At 40.1% G+C, this 21,699-nt stretch overlaps 1 protein-coding gene across 1 annotated transcript; it reads right to left on the bottom strand.

Moving 5' to 3' along the window:
* Window positions 1-1,149: 1,149 nt before the first annotated feature.
* On the bottom strand, window positions 1,150-18,925 carry Capn6 (calpain 6). Its single transcript, XM_071606540.1, has 12 exons — window positions 18,761-18,925; window positions 9,871-10,002; window positions 8,254-8,462; window positions 7,562-7,754; window positions 6,585-6,778; window positions 6,259-6,336; window positions 5,965-6,151; window positions 3,810-3,932; window positions 3,445-3,647; window positions 2,580-2,701; window positions 2,070-2,206; window positions 1,150-1,332 (listed from the first exon to the last, which is right to left on the bottom strand). Exons 1-12 carry the CDS (start codon window positions 18,923-18,925, stop codon window positions 1,150-1,152), a joined length of 1,926 nt encoding a protein of 641 aa, XP_071462641.1.
* Between the last annotated feature and the right edge of the window lie 2,774 nt (window positions 18,926-21,699).

A 21,699-nucleotide genomic window follows, 5' to 3' on the forward strand; every position in this document is an offset into this window, starting at 1 on the left:
TCATAATGACTTAACTCTAGAGAAAATTCTGAAGAAGTACTGAAAAAACGAGAGGCCAAACAAACACCTCCCAGGGAGTGAAGCTTTTCAACTGAAAGAATTGCTTGAGGAGTCTGGCTGGGACTCAAAGTCTCAAGCTCCCAGATGGGGTCTTCAGTACCAATGATATTAGGAGGCACAGGACAATGGGCTTGTTTGTAAACCTAGCAGCAGCAAGAGGTTTCACATTGCAGTCAGGGGCCCCAAACTGGCTATACTATTCCTGGATGGATTCTCTCATCTTCTCCGTGTGTGATATTTAATTGTCCCTGCTCTCGCCCGTTGACTGCCTGAACGGTAGTTCGTGAACGCCCATGTGTGCGTTTGTGAGTGTAGGTGTGTGTGGATGGGTGGGGGACAGAGGCTTTGTCTCCCACTGCAGCTTCTTCCACGTTTCCCTCTTGTGCACAAAGCTGGCTTCCACTGAGCTGAAGCACAGGCCCTTCTCACACTCTAGGCCACATTGAACTCCAGCTTTTGATTAAGCACCTAGGAAGCTTCCTCAACATGAAGGTAAAACTTACTGTGGGGGGTGACTTAGGTTAAGGCAGGACTATACTTTCCGGAGGTGGTGTTGGTAGTGGTGGTGGTGATGGTGGTTGTCGGTGGTGGTGGTAAAGTTTGGGGCCTTTAAAGTTGACTCTGGCTGCTGGGTGAAATGCTGCTGACAAGTCTTTAACATCAAGTCAGAAGCCGGAATGTCAGGCTAGACCAGCTTGGCCTTGATCATCCCTCCTCCTTCCTCAACAAAACCTACAGGGAAAGTATACTGGGCAGCTAAAATCAGCAAAGACAGCTGTAGGGTGTCCAGGCTCCTGTTATTGTCCTGCTTGAATCTCACCCCCGGAAGCCCCAAAGATCTTTTCTTAGCACACCATGTGTATGATCTCCAGATAGGACTGTCACCTCCCCCGTCCAGCTGCTGGAGGTATATAGGTTATGTAGCTACTGATGCTACTTGGATCGGGAGGTATGGGAAACTTAACAGAAGAGAGGAAGAGTAAATTATTGTGTTTTTTTTTCAATGATTGTGAATCTTATCTAACACCTGGCACCTGACATAAAATAAAAGGATGGAAAACTGTGTCAGGACTCTCTGAGATTGGAGACTTAGAGCTCAGTGAGATCATCACTGGAAATGACCTTGAAGCTGATGTGGCCTTGCTTCACTTTGGCAGTTGGACCACCCTTCTGACGCAGGTACAGAGACTTCAGATCACGGCAGTCAGTGGGGTCAGCATCCAGAGTAACTTGCCCCAAGAACTGATCACAGAATTTTCGGCTGTTCCAGACCTATAGAAACAAGTCAAGGAAATGAAGATGAACAACCTTCTATGAGACTGGTCCTTACCCAGTGACACTTAGAACCCTAATAGCAAGCTTGAAAAGATCCATTTTAAAACCAAGGGAACAGCTAGGTGTGATGGTGCACATTGGTTATTCCATCTACTTGAGAAGCTGAGGCAGGAAAATCACAAGTTGGAGGCCAGTCTGGGCAATATAATGAGACCTCATCTCTAAAATAAATAAATAAATATAACCAAGAGATATTTTCTTTCCTGATAGCCCTTTGGCTGAGAGGAGGATATCTCAAAGAATATAGATAAAAATCCAGAACAAAGAACTCAGGATCATCATTAATCTATGGGATGGGTTACCTAAAGGTAGATGTCAGAATTATTATTATTATTAAGTCAGAAAAACTGCCAGACTGCAGAAGACCTAGCAATGTAAGGGTCCTCTGAACTGGCATATGCTATCCATCATGGGATTTTATAATATCTGGTCTAACTAGTGTACTCATGAATATCTAGGTTTCTGCCTACAATGAAATAAATGTAGATTTAGGGTGGAAATGAATAAGAAAGATCATATCTGTGCTTGGCGAGAAGTGTTTTTAAGTTCAAAACAAATGAAACACACACACACACACAGGATAACACTTGCTCTGCATTCTAAATATATGTGAGGCACATGGAACAATCTGTAGAAAATATAAATGCCCCTACAAACATTATTCATATTTTTACCTGGACTATGATAGGAATGTCAGTGGTCCTTCTGTAGAAAATGGCCTGGGTGTCAAAAATGGCATGTACAGTATTCTTCTGGACAGGAGAACGGACTTCCTCCTTTCCACACTTGATGATCAAATATGGGTTTACACCTGGAATAAAGTGACATTTATTTGTAACACAGTGATTTAAGTTTCTTTGCTAGATAGACAAGAGGCTATCTCATGAAGTGAAATCTGGGACATTTAGCATAATACCTGGGTACCAGAATGATCTAGGACTCAAGATTTTTATTCCCTCTTTCCTTGCCTTACACATGTTTCATATAGAAGTATAAAAATGAATATTACATAGACCTTGCCCAAAGACATTAATAACCCATTCCCTACCATGGTGGACATCCTTCTTGACTTCTCTAGACTAGAAATACCACTGGAGAGACTAATTTCTGATCATCTTTTTCTAATCATATGTGCAATGAATGAAGCAGAATTTTTTCTTTCCAGACACCCCCGTGGTTCTTACTTTCATTGGCATACTTCTTCTCCAGGCCCTCAGCACTGTGGACAGTGATCTGGGTAACTACCTTTGGGTAGCCACGAGCCAGGTTCCAGCAGGACATCTTGGGCATGTCCAGAGTCAGTTCCCTAGAGCATCAAAAAGAAGATGTGTCATCTGATGAAACATAGCCTTTGATGACATGGGCCTGCCAAAGCTGGCATCATTGCTGAAGAAGGCATGAGACACAATGTGGCCTAGTGCATTCCTCCTCAGATATGGCTTTTATTTTATGAATATTTTAAGAAATAGCAGATAAAGATCAGAGTAGGCAGGGTTCAGGGGAAAAGGTAGGTTTGGTGACTTGGCACTGAGGACATAACAGAGAACACCGAGGAATGCCAACTGTTGAAGAAAAGACAGAGTTGGCCAGAGAACAGAAGATAAAATATAAATGGAAAAACTTGGGCAATAGATCTGCTCCCCTTAAATGGCAGTTCAGAGCTCAGAGGCTCGGACTTTCACTGGGGAATTTCCCATAACCCCACTTTGAGAAATATTTCTTTTATTTTTTTAAAGGAAGAGTGAGAGAGAGAGAGAATTTTTTAATATTTATTTTTTAGTTTTTGGCAGACACAACATCTTTGTTTGTATGTGGTGCTGAGGATCGAATCCTGGCCGCATGCATGCCAGGCGAGCGCGCTACCGCTTGAGCCACATCCCCAGCCCCTACTTTGAGAAATATTTCAACCACCATCATTTCAATTAGTTAGGTTTGACTTGAACATGTTGTCCTATTGAGTGTATGCACAGAGGGAGATGGGTCAAAAAGTTTAGTTGTAAAGGCAAAGCAGAGAACGGGAGTTTGAGGGGTTTGCCAAGGAAACTGAACCTGAGCTGGACAGGCACTTCAGAGAAGATTCTCAGGAGAAACTCGCTGGTGCGGCCATGCTGGAACATGGTTGGGACAAGCACATAGTTGCCCTTCTTCAGGTACTTGCTCAGAAACACTGTGCGGGTGTCAATGTAGGTGGAAGTCCCAGCACGCTCCTGGATGTAGAGGTGGTGGAGGCGGAATTTGCGGTTCACTTCCACCTAGAATTGAAATAGGATGAAATATTCCATTCTGCTCACATCATACTTTTTGTGTTGGATGTCTAATGTCTTCTGTCTTCTTTAGCTCTGGGTCTTTCATAATTCCCCTAATTCTAAGCCATTCTAATTTTGAATCCACCTGCTATAAATGCTCATTCTTACCTTGAAGAGCTCAAAGCCAATGATGTAATTGTCAGGTCTTCCCATTCGACGGTAAGTGCGCAGGTCCTTCTGCTGCAGTGACATGATGACCTTATGCCCATCCTCAGGCACGGTGAAGATGTACTAAGGGAAAGAGGCCACCAAAGAGCTGAATTAGCACTCCCATTTCAGATGAGCTGCTTAAATTTCAGGGAAGAAACTCTACATTTGGAAACAGAACCTTGAATTAATTTCTGGGATTTACTATTGACCAGACAATGGGACTGTGGACAGATAATCCATTCACTTGTTAAGTGTATAGAATTACACTTGCTTCTCCTTATAACATTCATCATGTAGCAGGTGCAGTGGTGCATGCTTGTGACCCCAGCAGCTCAGAAGGCTGAGGCAGTAGGATTGCAAGTTCAAAGCCAGCCTCAGCAACTTAGTGAAATTCTGTCTCAAAATTTAAAAAATAAAATAAAATAAAAGGGGCTGGGGATGTGGCTCAATGGTTAAGTGCCCCTGGATTCAGTCCCCAGTACCAAGAAAAAAAATCAGCATGTAGTAAGAGACAACTTTATTCTTAGGCCTTTGATATCAAAGGGTATGTTTTTGGTTTCATAAGTTCCTGATGTTATTAGTTTATTATCATTATTATTTTGCAATACTGGGATGGAATCCAAGAGTGCTTTGCCATTTTGCTACATCCACAGCCCTTTTTATTTTATTTTTTAGACAGGATCTTGCTAAATTATCCAAGCTGGCCTTGAACTTGTAATACTCCTGCCTCAGTTTCCCAAGTTGCTGGGATTACAGGCGTATACCACTGCATCTAACTTGGTTTGTTATTATTGTTGTTGTTGTCCCATTGTTTTTTAAATGCTCTATACAGAAGAATTCCAGAAATCATAAAGACAGAAAACATTCTTATTTTACTCAATCTGACATTGCAGCAGGGCCCCAGGATAGCCTCATAATGCCAGGCCAGACATGTGGCTTGTACAAAGATTGGATACACTTCCTTGGGGGATTGATGCATTCTTATCACTACTTTAGGGAAGCTAAGGCCTGTACCAGAACTTTCCAAACATTGTCTCAGGAATCATGTTGCTATTGAGAGATAAATGTAAAATTAATCAGATTTTTTTTCTTTATTCTCTATCTCTGTGCCCTTCCCTTCTTCCATTGAGAAAGAAACAGAGAACAGATGCATAAGTAAGTCCCACAAAAGTCAATCCTGTGCATATGCATACAAGGGAAGCCATTTTTCCAGTTTGGTATATGTGTCTGATTATTGAAATACTTCCGAGATTGTAAATGGGCGTGAGGCCAGGTAGGGAGTAACAGGAGTTTTGCTTTTCCTTTGTGGACAATTAAGATGGAAAGGGCATTAAAAAAGCATGAATTAGGTAACTTAGTGCATCAGTCTTAGTGTTCTCCAAAATGCCTGGCCAAATTGGGCTTGTCAAAAGAAGCTATGCACTCATGGGCAATGACACAGTGACACAGTCAGAATTCTTGTCTCCTATAGGTTAACTCATTAGCACATTTGAATATAAAAGCATCCAGGTTATTATAAATCTGGGCTTGGGATATTTGAGGTTTTTTTTTTTTTTTTTTTACTTTGGGGTGTGCCTGAGCTTGACTACTGATGTGTCATCTGGAATAGCATTGTAATGACAGATGAATGGGACAGTGTCATTGACAGGGCATTAATTCATGTCCTGAGAAAAATGATCTGGTACAGAAAGAGTACATGAAAGAGGAAAAATATAGTCTATATGCATCCAAGAAAACAGTAGGGCAGTAACAACAAATGAAGAAGAATTGAGACAGCATGTGATAGTAGATCCTCTCTCTCCAATGAGGAACCACCATAAGGAAGCAGGGGCTGCCAATCAGCTGTACCAAGCAATATGGACAGAGAGAGGAAGCCAGAGAAGGAGACTCAAATTTGATAATGTTGCCAAGGTACCTCTCTGCAAAGAGACATAGTCAACCGTATTTTACAAACATCTGAACCAATTCTTAGGGATCTCAGCTTAGGAATATTAAACAATAGCTGCACGTGGAAGTCTTGTTGCTAAAGAAATACTTCAGAGAGAACCAAGATGAGACCAGAATTCCTGCTGACAAGATAACTTGGAGGCAAAGGAAAATAATTGACTCAAACCTGGGGATTCTGCAGGAAGGTATCACGGTTATTATAGCAGCCTCCAGAGCGGTTCATTAGAGGATCATCATCCACAGTCCAGCATCCCACCACTGATTCCAGCTCCTTGTGGCCAAAGACAGGATTGTTCACATTACGGCAGACGCTCAGCTTGTTAAAGTTGCGGCAAAAGTCTTCCAGACTCATCCTAAATGAAAGGGGTGCAGGTGAAAAATGAAGATGGTACCTAATATTTACCCCTTTTAGTTCCAAGTAGAAGCCTTAATTCCCTTAATACTGAAAACTTCTCCTTACCAAAACTCTCCATCATCAGACATAACAAGCCCCAGATTCTTGCGATCAGTTACAGTCAGTTGCTGCCACTCTTCAGAACTAAATGCAAATAAACAATAAAAATATAAGCCATTATGCTTGCTATTGACTTTCTGTAGTAAACAAAGTGCCAAAGGAACAAAAGGTATGAAGATCAGAGTTGCTTTATTTTACCTCTACTGGGTCACAAAGCCCATAGAACTCATAAATGTCACTGAACATTGAGAGCTCACTAGCAGCCTGGAAGGATGAGTTTGGGAGAACTACAAGTTTTGGAGATGTAGCAGTGAAAGTGGAATGCCACTCACATTTCACTCCAGGGGCCACTCCATTCCTGTCTTCCCAGGGGGTTCCTTAGGCGAACCATATACAGCTTCTCAGCACTAAAGACTTCCACAAGTCTTTCTCCAAGACGGATCTTACGAATATCAGTCATGGTGTAGGTATGGCCCTTCAGTAGACCCCAATCAGTTTCAACTTCTTGTTCCTCCTGACTGGGAGACTGAGAGCAAAGAAATATATATAAGGGCATAAGAAATGAGAAACATAGCTTGGCACAGTGGTGCACGCGTGTAATTCCAGCTGCTCAAGAGGCTGAGGCAGGGAGATAGCCAGTTCAAAGCCAGCCTTGGCAACCATGAGGTACTAGGCAACTCAGTGAGAGCCTGTCTCTAAATAAAATACAAAATAGTGCTGGCGATGTGGCTCAGTGGTAGAGTGCCCCTGAGTTCAATCCCTGGTACTCCCCCCCCCCACCAAAAAAAAGAAAATGAATTGAGAGACACAAGTCCTTGCTCTCCTTCCTTGATTAGTTGTATTCCACTATGAATTTAGTTCTCCCTATGCAGATAGAAAGTTAATCTTCACATATAACCTGTCACAAAAACAAGTGAAGGCTAAGAAATCAATATATAACAATTCACTTAAAAATTTAGATTCAGACTACCCTCTGTACTCAATTGATATAACTGTGATAAAATTTAGTAGAGCAAATCCATTCCTTGAGCAAGTACCCACAATCTTAACAGAAAAGAGGAATAATTTACCACAGGTTATTTACACCAACTGGGATGCTGCATTGGTCTCCAGTGAAAGGACTGGTTCAAAAGGATAAAAAGCTAAAGTTCTCCAGCCTCCATGCCAAGACTCAATGCCTATGTTAGCTTTCCAAATCCATTAATGGCTTTTTGTGGCTCTCCGGGTTAAGGGCAATGTTCCCTACTAAATTTTGAAGTCTCTTCTGCCAGGAGTGAGCACAGAGTGGTTGTTTTTGGTGAATACAAACCTCAATGGAGCAGCAGATCAGACCTCCTTTGGTGAATGTTTTGTACAGTTCTCCAAACAGCTTGTACTTCTCCTCAACAAGCTCAGTGTATCTCCCCTTCTGCATGTCAACAGTTTCAGCCAATGTGCCGGTGAAATCCACGATGATATCAGTGATGGTCAAACCATCCAGAGCCTCATAACAGCCTAGCAGCCTGGGGTCAAATATGCATGGTAACCCTTGTAAAATTTTTTTTCCAGGTCAAGGACATAATGTTCCCAATAATTAAAACAGTCCCTGCCCCGTCTTTACCAGCTGGCTTTTTTCTAGATATGAAATGAGAAATATTTTGAGATTACAGTCAGAGATTTCTAAGCATAGGCTATGTTGATCAAGAATAGTCCATGCAGAAGTTTCTTTCTACAAGCAGAAATTAGGCAAGGACAAAAGAGGTGATCTTCAAATTAGCAACAGCAGAGCTTCCCCAGGAGTCTTATGAGTGGGTAAGGATTTAATGGAAGCCAGAACAACTGATTCCTTTCTCGTTTAGGACTTCTGTAGGCCAGGTCCAAACCCAAAGCAATGCATTGAATCTAAGTTTTAACCCAGTTTTATCTCTGGGATTGGGTTGGAAGAGAATGGACTGCCAAAGACTCACGTGGCTTTCCTTTCCTCATGTACCCAGACTACAGACTAAACAACCCTTTCCTTACTTTGCATAAGCTTTTTCCAGCAGAGCATTCCAAAACTCATTCATGGAAGTAGAGAAAGAGAAGACCAGATCTCCATTGATGGTGGGCAGCAAGTCATCAATCACCACCTCAGTCCATTCTCCAAAATGCCAGAAACGGAAGCGAAATATCCCAGCATATTTATCTGGTTTTCGAGGATCCCATTCCTGCTCCTTATGGTTGGGAATTGTCTGGAAAGGTAAGCACATTCAATCAAGTGTTATTCATCAGACCACATCCAGATATTGAAATTACAATTAACTCCTGGTAAACCCACATCACAAAAGGAAGCACACTAAATACACCTGGTTTGAGTCTAGATTAAAAAGTCGTAGGTAGGGCATTTTGTCCATAACTTCTGCTTCCCCAGTTCCATTTTGCTGATGATGATATTACCATACTTACCCCTAAATGCACACAAGAATACACAGGATTGATGGGATGGCCAGTCAGGAGTTAAGTATTTCCCACAGACAATCTTTAAACTAGATGATGATAAATAAACTATACAAATATATTCATGATTACATGTTTAAACAAATAAATAAGACATTTTAAAAAGTATTTATTTTTTTAGTTGTAGTTGGACACAATACCTTTATTTTATTATTTTTATGTGGTGCTGAGGATCAAACCCCAGGCCTCGAACATGCTAGGGGACCAGTATACCCATAAGCCACAACCCCAGCCATAAATAAGGCATTTTAAAAAGTAAAAACAACCAAAATACAAGGCCCACTGTAGTTTATATTAAAATATCCATTTTAAGGACTGAGGATGTAACTCAGTTGTAGAGCTCTTGCCTAGCATGTGTGAGGCCCCGGGTTCTATCTCACCCACCTCAAAAGAAATCAGAATTTCATGTCTATTCTGGAGATTTGTTTTCATCCAAAATAAAATTGCATTTAGGAAATTAATTCTAAATACTCTAAAATGTAATATTCTAAAATTGCTTTTATGAAGAAAATGTTCTTTGTCCTTAATAGAGGGTTATTACTTTGTTCCTTTAAATTCTATATAGACACAGAAAGAACTTTTGTTCTATTAATAATTTATTAGAAAATTTTCAGTAATCTATTTCCACCTTTTCTGCTAAGAATGTATATGTCCATGACTTCCTGGCTCCTGCTGGCTTTATATTCCAGTAGGCACAGAATATAAGTATGCAGAAATACTGAGTTAGAGTACTACAAATGACAACAACAGGTCAATTTGTATATGTGACAAAGCAAGAAGAGTAAAATGTAGGCTGGGGTTGTTGCTCAGTGGTAGCACACTTGCCTGGCATGCATGATGCATTGGGTTCGATTCTCAGCATCGCATATAAATAAATAAAAAATAAAGGTATATCAACAACTAAAAAAAATCTTTCAAAAAAGAGTAAAATGCTAATTGTGGGTATATGGGTATTCCCTGTAAAATTCATCTTTCTGTGTTTGTGAAAACTCTTATAATGAAATGGCAGGAATTCACTTAGTAAATATCTGTGACTTCAGGAAATAGAACAATCTAAGAATATGTCAAGCTGATCTTTTCATAAAATTATTAAAGAGGGCAAGAAGTTAAAAACTGAATGAGTTCCCACAGAGTGGGAGATACCTTTGTCCAGTGAGACTCCTGAACAGCCAAACAGGAAAATGCAGGAACCATGAACTTGTGCCCCAGTCTCCCCTGGATCAGTTGGTGATTGCTGATGTTTCCCACAATCAGACGGGGGTCATCACAGATGTCCTGTGGATACAGTGATTGGTTATATAAGAGTTTTCCAAGAGTTTTCCTAGATGAACTAGGCAGGACATAGAGAGAACGGGGGTTAGGGTTGATAGGTGACTAGGTTTTCATAGATAGGATAAAGAAAAGGTTGAGGGGATTGTGAGAAAAAACAAAGCAGTAGATCCTCTAGCTATAAGAAAACTTTCAGGTGGGAAGTGGCTAGAGAAATGGAAGGAGAGGATACAGTGAGTAACATGACATGTGCTGTGGAGGAACTTTGTCATTGGGGTTTGGAAGAGTTTTCACCATGCAGTGAGCTTTAAAAGATGAAAACTAAGGATTAGCACACTACAGTCTGATCCTATTTTGTCAGGATGAGATTTTTTCTGAAGCACCTGTCCGTGGAAGGGTGACTGCATTTAAGAGACAAGGACGTCGAAAGCAAACATTTGATGTGTCTCTCGCTCTAGGAAAATGACTTAAACGACCTTACAGGAAGTCCTGTTCTAACACAAAACAGAGGTAACAACAGTTTTCATGGCAACCAGATTTCCACCATGTTTGGATAGATAAAATGACAATAGCATTAATAGCAGGTATTGGGGCTGGGGTTGTGGCTCAGTGGTAGCGTGCTTGCCTAGCACATGTGAGGCACTGGGTTCAATCCTCAGCACCACATAAAAATAAATAATAAAATAAAGGTGTTTTGCCATCTACAACTATTTTTTTTAAATAGCAAGCAATAATAGACCATGCACAGGAGCACTTCAAGAGACATCCCTCCAAAGGGATCTGGGCAGAGAGTAGGGGCAGTATTTGTTTGGAGTATATGTATGTGTCTCCACACCAACATATTATGAGATGTTTAATTCCCTCTGGAGTAAGCAAAATGAAACCCAAAGAATGTAATTTCAACAAGATGTGAGGAGAGCACATGGAGCAATTGTCAAAATGTTATCAGTGCCTAGAGGAGAAGCTTCAAAGTTCCCCTGATGATAGAATAAATGCTGCAATGATAGTAATGCTTGAGTTGACTAGAGTTAGGCTGTTGGACAAGGGAGGGATATAGAGGCATAGCAGCTAGAGAAATGGGCATGGGCAAAGACATAGTGACATGCATGACACCATATAATTGAAGACATGATTGTGTGATACAGAGTATCAGCACTTGCAGTGTTCAAAGACAGGAAATATCCATGAAGTCTTGATACATGGAGAAAGCTCCATGGAGGAGGCTGTTGGCCTGTACCTTGACATTCTGCTTACCCAGCAGAAATAAATCCTAGTCTCAAATGGAAAGAAAATCTAGACATATAGCCTTTTAAAAATTATTAAATAGAGACAGCTATATTTTTCTGGTCCTCAACCCTCTTTTTTTAAATGGACATAATTCTACTTGATGAAGGGTCTGGTCTACAGAATGAAACATTCCATATATTCTTTAAAAGCCAAAATAACTCTGGAAAGAAATAGGCATTTGGGGCAGGGACAAGTCCAAACTGAAGATTAATTGGGCATGCCTCTGCCAAAAGGAGATGGTTAGATGGGTTGTCAGCTTTGGATTTTCTGGGGTTTTTTTTGTTGTTGTTGTTGTTGCTGTTTAAGATGCATGTCTTGTGTCTCATCAATACTTTGTGTCATAGGAGAAAATTTCTATCTTATTAAATTTTTATGGTTGTGAGCTGTCCATTTTTTTTTCACTTCTTGAACCGAAAGCAGGTGTGTTGGGTGCGTTAGATCCTGATGTTCTTTTCTCTTTGTTTCTTTGCTTTTTCTAAGAAGAAATTAAGCATAGTTTTTCCTCCCTATGTCAGATGTTACTGTTTTATTTGGAACAAGATGTAAAGTTATATAGTGATTTCTTGGATCTAAATGATATATACTATAGTTTCCTAGTTTGGAAAAACAATAAAGTGAACACTGATATGTGAAGTAGTGTACTTTTAGATTAATAAGACAAATTACTTGCTAACTTTCTGTAGTTACTAGTAGCTGCAGTTTACAGCATCTTCAATTTCCATAAGACTCATTTCACAACAGGGGTCTAGGCTTAATCATTACTTCTGACATGTCAACATCTATTCAAGATATAAGGGATCACATATGTGAACAAAAAAGACATATAAACAGAATTCACACTGAGGAACTGGGTGAGTATTGTCCTGTAAATCTGAATTGGATTATTGAATATATTGAATATTTGGTTATTGAATATCCTTTCTCTCTCTCTCTCTCTCTCTCTCTCACACACACACACACACACACTCACACACACACTCACACACACACTCACTCACACACACAGAGCTGTGTGCAATGATGGTAGAATGTAACTTTGGGCAAAATCCCCATTGTTTCCTATTCTTTCTTATAACCTAGCCTATTCCCCACTTCTATTTCTCCACTCTTCATACATTGTATCTATTTAACAATGGATTTTTAAAACATGAAAAGAGTTATGGAATGTCAAAACCAGAAGAAATTTTAAAAACTATCTAGTATTTGACAGATCAGGAAAGAGGCTCAGCAAGGGGCAGTACCTTGCTTCTCTGGTTGTCTAGTTAATAGGATAACTAAACCTAAAATTTTGAATTCTTCATAACTACATACTGTTATGTTCCCTAACCTCAAGACCTCAGTGAGTCCATCTATTTGCCTTAGGCTTACTGGTGCCCCTATAAAGGGTAGTATTGTGCAGATCTACATTATTTGAAAGACTCTTAGCTTTTGGTTCCAGGCTAAATATCATCAATAGGAACTGATCTCCTCAATTCAGTGCACTAAATATGAATGAAGCTCATACTATATGTGTGTACTACAATGTGAAGCATAGGAGACTAGTCTTTATTAAACCTTCCCTTTTACCTCTTTAAAGAAGTGAGGCAAAAAAGACCAGAAAGAAACCAAGGAATTAGAAATGGTAAAAGTGGTGAGATAATGCAAATCTAACAGCCACATGGACCTTTTGATGATAACTTGAAAATAATGCAATATCTGTTTATTGACTTTTCTTCTAGTTTTGGGCACACTGGATATATTCCTGTTGGAGTTAAAGAAAGAAGGCTGGAGGAGTTTTTCTGCAACTCCAAGCTGAGACACAGAGTGCAGATGGGACATTTCAGCCTGAGCCGTGCTGGAGTGGTAGGAGGGAGTTAGGGGAGAGGTCACAGCTCACATATTCACAATATTTGGGTGGCTTGGGAGTAGGGGGGAGATGCTGAGCCCCTAATGGCTCCCAGCTGTGTTGGCACAGCTGAAGTGATCCTTGAACTGAACTGTTTGTCACGGTAAAATAATTTCTTAGGAGGAAACACACAACCAGGAACTGAACATCACAAGTAAAGCTGGAATGGTCCTCTAATACCCCTACCCTCAAGCCAAAACCTTCTGTAAGCAAAGCAGCTCCTCTAGCAAATATGTTATCTTAGCTGAGCATTATGGATCTCTCAATTATCCTCACCTCTTCCCCCTTCCCAGAGATGTCTTCAGGGAGGGGGCATACAATTATAAGGTCCATAGCCCTGCATGGGTCACCCTATGAGTTTCCCTTTGACTAACCACACTTAATTCTTCAGCAATTTTTATACAGGTGAAATTTGATGACAGTAAGAATTGAGTTCCCAGCTAAACCTCCAGAACCACAATAAAATGAAATGCTGCCCAGAAAACTAGCATCCAGAAGAGTGGAGGCACTTTCAAAAGTGGTATATGCAATCTAGTAGTATTGGGGGTAGGGGTGTGGTCAGCCCTATAGTAGGTACATTGTGACTAACTCTAAGGCCTAAGTAGTCCCAAAAGTCCCAGGGGCTAATTTAAACAGAACTGTCATTCGGGACCTGAGGGTTTTGTGAGCTAGTCCAAGCAGCCATTATCTATCCTTAGAAAATAGTGCCACCTCCATATGGGACATTTATAGGTGGATGTGGGCTCAGAGACCAATGTTGCACAAGTCTCTCAAGGAGTTTATTTTGCCTACTGAGAATTTTATTTACGAATAATTTAACATTCTTTTGCTTCCTAAAACTTCCAAGGAAAACTCAGTATGGAACCTGGGAATAAGATCTTAAGTCCAATTTCCCCTTCCAGCATAGAAAACCAAGTCACTATGTAGAGATATTCTCACTTGAACCTTCAGACTTCTGCCGGAAGACTTCAGGTATAGTTCCCAAATGGCTTATTGTAAAGAATTTTTTTAAATCTACGCAATGGAATATCATTCAGCAATAAGAAGGAACAAACATAGCACCACGTGGATGATATTAAACATCAAAAACATTATACTAAGTGAAAGAAGTTCACATGCAAAATTTAAAATAAACAGGAGAGCTGGGGGAAAGAATGTGGACCTACTCCACTCGGTGTAAACAGTGAAAAACATTTAGGACTACTAATGTGGAGGGACATGATCTCTGGGAGGGGTGGGATCATGAGAGTAAAAGAGAAGTGTTTTCTCTTTTACTATTGTTTCACATTCTATTACCACAGCCTGTATATTCTGCTTCTGATATTTTCCCTCATCAGGTTTTCCTTTCCATTCCTAACACCATTGTTTTATTCCAGAACCTTACCACCCTCCCCTTCTATCAAGACAATGTAGTGACACAGCCCAGGGGAGGGTAGTTCCCAAAGAAAGACTGGGCAAGGGCCATGGTGGTGGAATTCCTGGACTCAAACGTGCCCAGGAGAGCTGACAGAAGATTTTGTGCAGGTGCCCTTTCTCCCCCCACAGCTGGCTGTGTAAATTCCCATGGGGCCTGGTTCCATTTTAGTCAGGGATTAGATGTGTCTGACTCTAAGACAGTATTGTAGGTGGATATGAGTCAGTCAGGAAAAAAGCCAGAGTGCCTGGAAGGAACTGGAGAAGAGATTTTCTGTGAGAATTTGGCAGGCAAAGTCCAGTCTGAAAACCCTACCTGCAGTCTTACACTGTAACTTAGTGTAACCTGGATCTTATAAATTTTTAAGACTTTTTATGTTAAGGCCCAACAGGACAGGAAAGTCCAGGAGCACATGGTCTCAGGCAATGTACCCATGTGCCTAGAAAGCTAGGACAATAGCTGGAGCCATGGGATCACTGGAGGAGTCAAAGAGATAGGTTTTCTTCTGGAGGGTGTGAATAGATAATATGCCACTGAACAATTGGAAAACACTCTCAGAATCCCTATGTAAAGAGGCTTCCTAAAAGACAGCAAGGAAGTAGAAGTGGGAAAAGGGGAACTTTGCCCCACAAAGGTGGGTACCTTCCTGGGGTTAGGTTTGTTCAACTATCAGTGATGTTTAGAGGTATGGGAGGCTTATAAAGGCAGAAGTTTTTAAAATGGGTGAAGAAAGAGACAGAAAATACTAGGTTAATCGTGTTGCCTCCATTTTGGAAACTTCATAAAATTGCCCTGGTTGAGTGAGAGACTATATGGCATGCCAAGAGACAAGATGTGTATAAGCTTCCCTGCAAACCAGGATCTCAACCTTCCTAATGGGGTGGGGGAGGGCAAAGATCAATTTAGTCTCCCTGAGCCAATTCAAAGAGGCCCAGCACTGTCTCTTGGCTTTCCTGATGAGAGGCCAGAGAATCTTGACGTGGTTCTTGACCACAGACTTGGCCTCCATTCTGCCTGGAAGAATCCACAGCTTTTTGAGGGGGCTCAGATGCTGGTCCAGAATCTTGTTTTTTTCCTCCTACTCCCCAGAAGCCTTTCTCAACCATTCCAATCTATGATGATCTTCCCATCTTCAAAAACCCTACATAAGTTACTATCTATATGCCTGAAAATAGCATTTCATATATTCAGCATTCATTTATTATTTAAATCTTTGATGGTTTTGTATCCATTTTCTCGATGAGTATGGGATTTCCTCACTGCAGACTGTGTCTATATCTTGTACAGAGGCTGATATAGAGCAGGTGTTCTATGAATATTTCTCAAATGACTCTCCCACTGGAGAATAAGTTCACACAGTGCTCTCAAAAGGGACAGTATGGATCAATTATTGAAAGTACAGCATCAAAGTACATCAACAAAAGTACATCAACAAAGAGAAGGAATGTGAGAACTGCCTAGAAGGATGCTAACTTAAGAAAAAAGAGAGAGAGAGAGAGAGAGAGAGAGAGAGAGAGAGAGGAGACACAAATAACAATCTCCCTGACATGGCAATGGGAATGAAAACTCATGTGAGCTTTGAAGTCAAACCTGGATTCATATCTTACCTTGTTAGTGGTCCAATCCCAAGGAAATTCTTACCTTCTATTGGAGACTCAGTTTCCTCATCAATAAAATGGGCACTATATCTACCATTATTTTTTTTTCAACCAGGAAAATTACACCAAAGAATTATATCAAAGGAATTTAACATATCTAACTTCCTAATATACCTACCTTATTAAGCTGTGGTACATAGGATGAAATGAAATAATATATAGAAAACTCTAAACCCAGTATCTGACCCATAGTATACATTCCATAAATGTTGATTTTTCCACCCTTCCGCCTTGTTCAAACACCACCCCCCACATTCCTTCATCCTAGAGTTGCCTCAGAGGAAAAATGGACTATTTTCATGGTTATTAAGTTTTTTCCTTCTCTGCTAATCCATCTAGGATTAAATCCACAGAATTTGGACGATGAAGGCGAAGGACAAAGGACTGAGCCAAGAGAGAGGGGGAAAGATATGTGTTAAGACAGGCCAGCACAGGAAGCGCTGTCTGCTTGGTTCACATCTGGGGAATGGTTTCATGTTGGCTTGCAATTTTGCCGCCCACCAGATGTCCTCCCACCTCCTCTATGCCCTCACCCCCATCAATCAGTCCTTCTCTCTCCTGCATCTTCAACTTTTTGTTTACTGGCTACTCGTCAGCCTATAAATATGTTCAAGTCTGTCCTGTTTTAAAAAGACACCCACCTAATAAACCTTTCTCAGTTTCCTGCTTCCTTTTCAGCTACTTCTGCCCAACTGATGTCCTTTCAATCATGGCCAAGCATCACAAAATACTTATGCCCTTTATTACCATCATTAGTTTATAAGAATGGTTCCTAGACAACTTAGTTATATTTTCTCCACGTATTTTCTTTGGGAAAAAAAAAGTCTTACCTCTCTGCATATCAATAGCAATTAATGAATCATGCTCATGTTTCCAAGATTTTTATTGTTGGTCAACAAAGTGATCTTCAGAGATATCAACAACTAGAGGCACAGAAAGGCAGGAGAAGTGCAATTCCCCTTCTGATGGAAAGAAATTTCTCCCAGTCTCATACTTTCACTTTTATTCTTTTTTATTTTTTTCTACTGGGGATTGAATTCAGGGCCTCTGCTCTACCACTGAGCTATACCCCCAGCCCTCAGTTTCATACTTTCAATGGTCATCATTCTTTGCAAGCAAACACTAAGATACATACTTCAAGTTGCACAGAAAACAAGTCTTCATGTAACTAGTGTATCTTGGCACCACCTGGTGGCAATTTGCATAAACTGAAGGAGCTCTGGAAACTCCATTTAGGAGTATAAATTGTAGAAATTACAAGCAAAAGTGATAGTTGGATCCTTAAAGAAGGCAACCATTGAGTACTGGCTGAGGTGGTTCCATCATCGTGCACCTCATTAAATAGAACATCTTCAAGATTTTGTGAAGGTTTAAGAACTTGCATTTTACAACAACCCCCTGTGGTCTATACACCAGGCAACTCATATTGGAAAGAAGCCCGGGAGGAATATCCTTCTCTTCAGTTACTACCTTTACATATAGCATGTTTATTTGCTATTTATTCTCCAGACTCCATCATCATATCTTATTATAGTATGAGTGCCCACTCTTGTAGGACTGAGACTTGCCTTGAGACACAATGTATACCTGTTCCACAGAGAACCATAGCATCTATTAATAGTTACTATTAATAGATGGTGAAAGAGCTGCAGTTCTATGTGGATCCCACATGGCCAACCATGGGATGATATGGGTGATGATGTCCAAAGAGCGGCAAAAGAAGTTTCCTTCCCCAGACGACAAATCCATCTTCTCCCTATTGATTTAATTTCATTTATGTTCACACTTTAAGGAGTTTTTTCTCCTTATTGGTATGAGATTATCTTGATCTACTCAAATGAACTTCTGAAAAATAATAAGCATGGGAATATTTCCCATGTGTGATGTGTGTGTGTGTGTGTGTGTGTGTGTGTGTGTGTGTAGAGGTGGTGACTGAAACAGAGACATGCACATGTTGGGCAAGTGCTCTGCCACTGAGTTACATCCCCAGTCCCAATATTTCCTTTTTTTGTTGTTGTTGTTGATATTTTGAAATTACTGTCTAACAAAATTTGACTAAAATTCAGGTCTCCTCAAAATAGAGCCGGGAGCACAGATCCATGAGGCATTCCCCTAGCCTTCTCTTTTTTTAATATGAAGTAGTAGGATTTATTCCAGTGAAAAGAATCAGAACGCTTGCTGAGAGAGAGGGGGGGGGGGCCTAATAGCAGGCTTTTCTAAGATTCCCATTTTAAAATTGTCTCTGTGTGGTGATGGACATATGAATTAGCTTGAGTGTGGTAATCATTTCACAAAATATAGGTATATGAAAACATAATGCTGTACACTGTAAATATATACAATTTTTTATTTCTCAACTATACCTTGGTAAAGCTAGAGAGAGAGACAGGGAAAGGAAGGAAGTTAATATCCAAAATAGTGTACACAGTAGGCCTGTGTAAGGGAAAGAGTGGATCAAATAGGATTTTGATGAAGGAGGTCAAGAAGGAGACAGAAATTGGGGAAAATAAGGAAAGTTACCTGGGGACGTTTCCACACCACCTTTCCCGGGAGCAGTCGGTTGTAAAAAAGAGAATCATTCTCAGGCAGAAAAGTTGGGTCACAGAAAAGTCTACTGTCTTTGATGCATTCCTGCTTCAGTTCTTGGTATTTCTGGTTTTTGAAGACCTTCAGAGGAGGACCCATAGTGTCAAACTATGCCTAGAATGAGAAAAAAAAAAGTGTTGTCTTTGGAGAAACAAGTTCTCAGGTGCCTTGGGTAAGGCACCTAACCATTTTAGACCCTCGGTTTCTTTATCTACCAAATGGGGGCAATGTAAGCAATAACATTCTCACTGGTAAAATAGATAATTAACATGAAGATGGCAAGTTAAGCATGACTCGTTTATCATTTGAAAGGCAGTCTTCCATTTATGTGGCAAAGAAGAGTTCAAGGCAAAGTACTATTTTAAATTTGAAGATAAAAGTAAAACTATCATTTTACTGCATTCAGAATAAGTTGGTGCCTTGGAGAGTCACACTTTGTGCACAAGGGGAGAAGCAGCCCCTTCCAATTCTTTTGCACAATTACTTCTCTTTTATCATTGAAAGAGCTTTGCATGTTTTATTACTAACCAAGAAGGCTAATGCAAGAAAAAGAGCTCAGCAGATGGCCTCCAAAGACAAGGAAAGATAGAAAGATTGTATGATCTTTTTTTTTTCTTCAAAGTCTAACGTACAATCATTTGCAGACTCTGAAATCAAAAGGCAGACTCCGAAATTCAATTACACTAATTTGGTGGACTATAGATTCTTATCCCATAGCAATACACTGTTGCTTTCTTTCCTCTAAAAGAAAGAAAGAAACTTCACATGGTTAAACGGAGAATTAATATAGTAGCTCTTCAGACAATGTGTATCAGAGTGCCCCACACTCAAATGGCCTTAACAACTGGTTTTTATGAAGATAATTTGAAAGGCAAATTTGATTTTAAATAGCTTTTGGGTGATAATAGGGTTTTCACTGTCTTAACTTGATTTACAAAGAGAGTTGTAATGATTTTAATGATCCTCTTCTGCCATGAAGAGAGGATTGTGAATTTTTGATGTCAATTATTCTAAAAATATATTTTAAGGGTTACAGTCTATATTCTATGAGCAAAAGAGGGTTGAGACCAAAAAAAAACTTAAGATTCAGAGTGTTAAAAATTGGACAATTTTTGCAAAAACAAAAACCCCACAAAATTGGCTACATTAGCACTTTAAAAAGTATCTGTGTGGCATACCTGTGAGGCAGTTGCTATTTTATAAAAAGTAAAATATTAATCAGACCTCTCTGCTAGCCCCTTTCATGTTCTTTCAGTATCACATTGAAATGCCTCACTAGTAAATAAGTCACCTCATTTGAAAATGATAAAAAATTTAATTTCTTGCCATGTTATGGCAATGATACTTCTAATATATGTGCAACAAGCATACAATTTCTCTGAAACCAAGGAATAGGAATAAAAAGCTGAACAAAACCACATATTTTTCATAGCCTTCTTTATTGACAATGACTTTACAAACTGAGAACTGCAGGGACACTGAAAACTGCTGAAATGTTTTCTGTTAATCAGATTTAACTCTGTCCATGTGTTTTAAATATTAGTATATTTTATTGTATTTGAAGGCATGGGTGGTATCAGTAAAAATTTTCAATTAAACAGCATCAGGGCCAATCTGAATGTTTGCCCAGGCTCCTTTGTGGAGTCTGTTAAAAATGGACCCCAATTTTCATGTAAGCTCAAACTTACAGCAAACGCTACTCTGCTTCTTGATTTCCCTAGGTTTGGTGGATTGCCAAAGGCTGGGGATTGTAAATGTGGAATATTCTGAGGCAATTAGGACATTTAGTTTGCCAGAACCTCCTAGTCCCTAAGCATTCCAGATAAATGGGCATTTCCTGCTCTCAAAAAAAAAAGTCATCTGCCCTCATAAGTCTCCCTTGCTATTTGGGCAAATAGCGAGGCAGGCAAGAGCCTGCAAAGGGAATCCCTGTTTTAAAGAGGACCTAGCTATAGAGCAGCATCAATTGAAAAAAAAAATAGGTCTCATTTTAAAGAAACAGACTGATCCCTCCTTTTCAGAGATAGAATGTACAGCTAGTATCAATGGGTCAAAGTTTGATAGAATGCCTTCTGAGTGAAAATGCCTGCATTTTGGGGACACATAAGGAGCTTCAGGCTAAGAGTCTGAATGAAATTTCAATAGAGTACGATTACAGTCCCAAATGCTGTTAAATTACACAGTTGAATTGACCCCCATTTCTGAGTAGGTAACAGGAGAAATGTGCCCATTGGCTCTGTGACCTTGGTCTCTTTGTGCCTCAGTTTTTTTCATTAAGATAGTGAGGTTATCAACCCCGCGCCTTTACAATGTGGCTGTACATACTGAGATGATTAGTGTAAAAATAATTTGGAGTAAGTAGAAAGTGCTCTGTGAATGCTAGAGACACACTGAAGCCCCCTCGTTGCTGGGCACAGAGCTTTGCGTATACCATTGTTCAGGAAAAAACGTTTTAAGTAGCAAATCAGTGCTTATATGGCAATTTACTATTCAAAATGTGCATTTTACATTTCAGTTCACATTCTCTTCAGAGCGGCCAGGTTTTATGGCCATGTTCTGTGCCCTTCATTTTGTACCTGCAGAAAGGGCAGCTCAGAGATGCAGCAGCCAGAACCTGGCAGACTCAAACCCGGGTCTGTTTAATGTTAGATTTGGCGTGTGACTTTCAATCACACTACACTGCTTCTTTTGGTCACTACATTTTTTAAGAACGAATTTTTTAATTCAAACGAGGAAAACCTCCAAAACAAACACGATGCCCAACTTTGAGGCATTCTGCCTAGAATTTGCTGCCACAGTGGATATTGAAAAGATTCTTTATTTTCCTGGTTTGATGATCATGGGAGAATCCAAACCCTTTATTTACATCTGGG

The sequence above is a fragment of the Marmota flaviventris genome, chromosome X (assembly GCF_047511675.1).
Source record: "Marmota flaviventris isolate mMarFla1 chromosome X, mMarFla1.hap1, whole genome shotgun sequence".
Classification (NCBI taxonomy): Eukaryota; Metazoa; Chordata; class Mammalia; order Rodentia; family Sciuridae; genus Marmota; species Marmota flaviventris.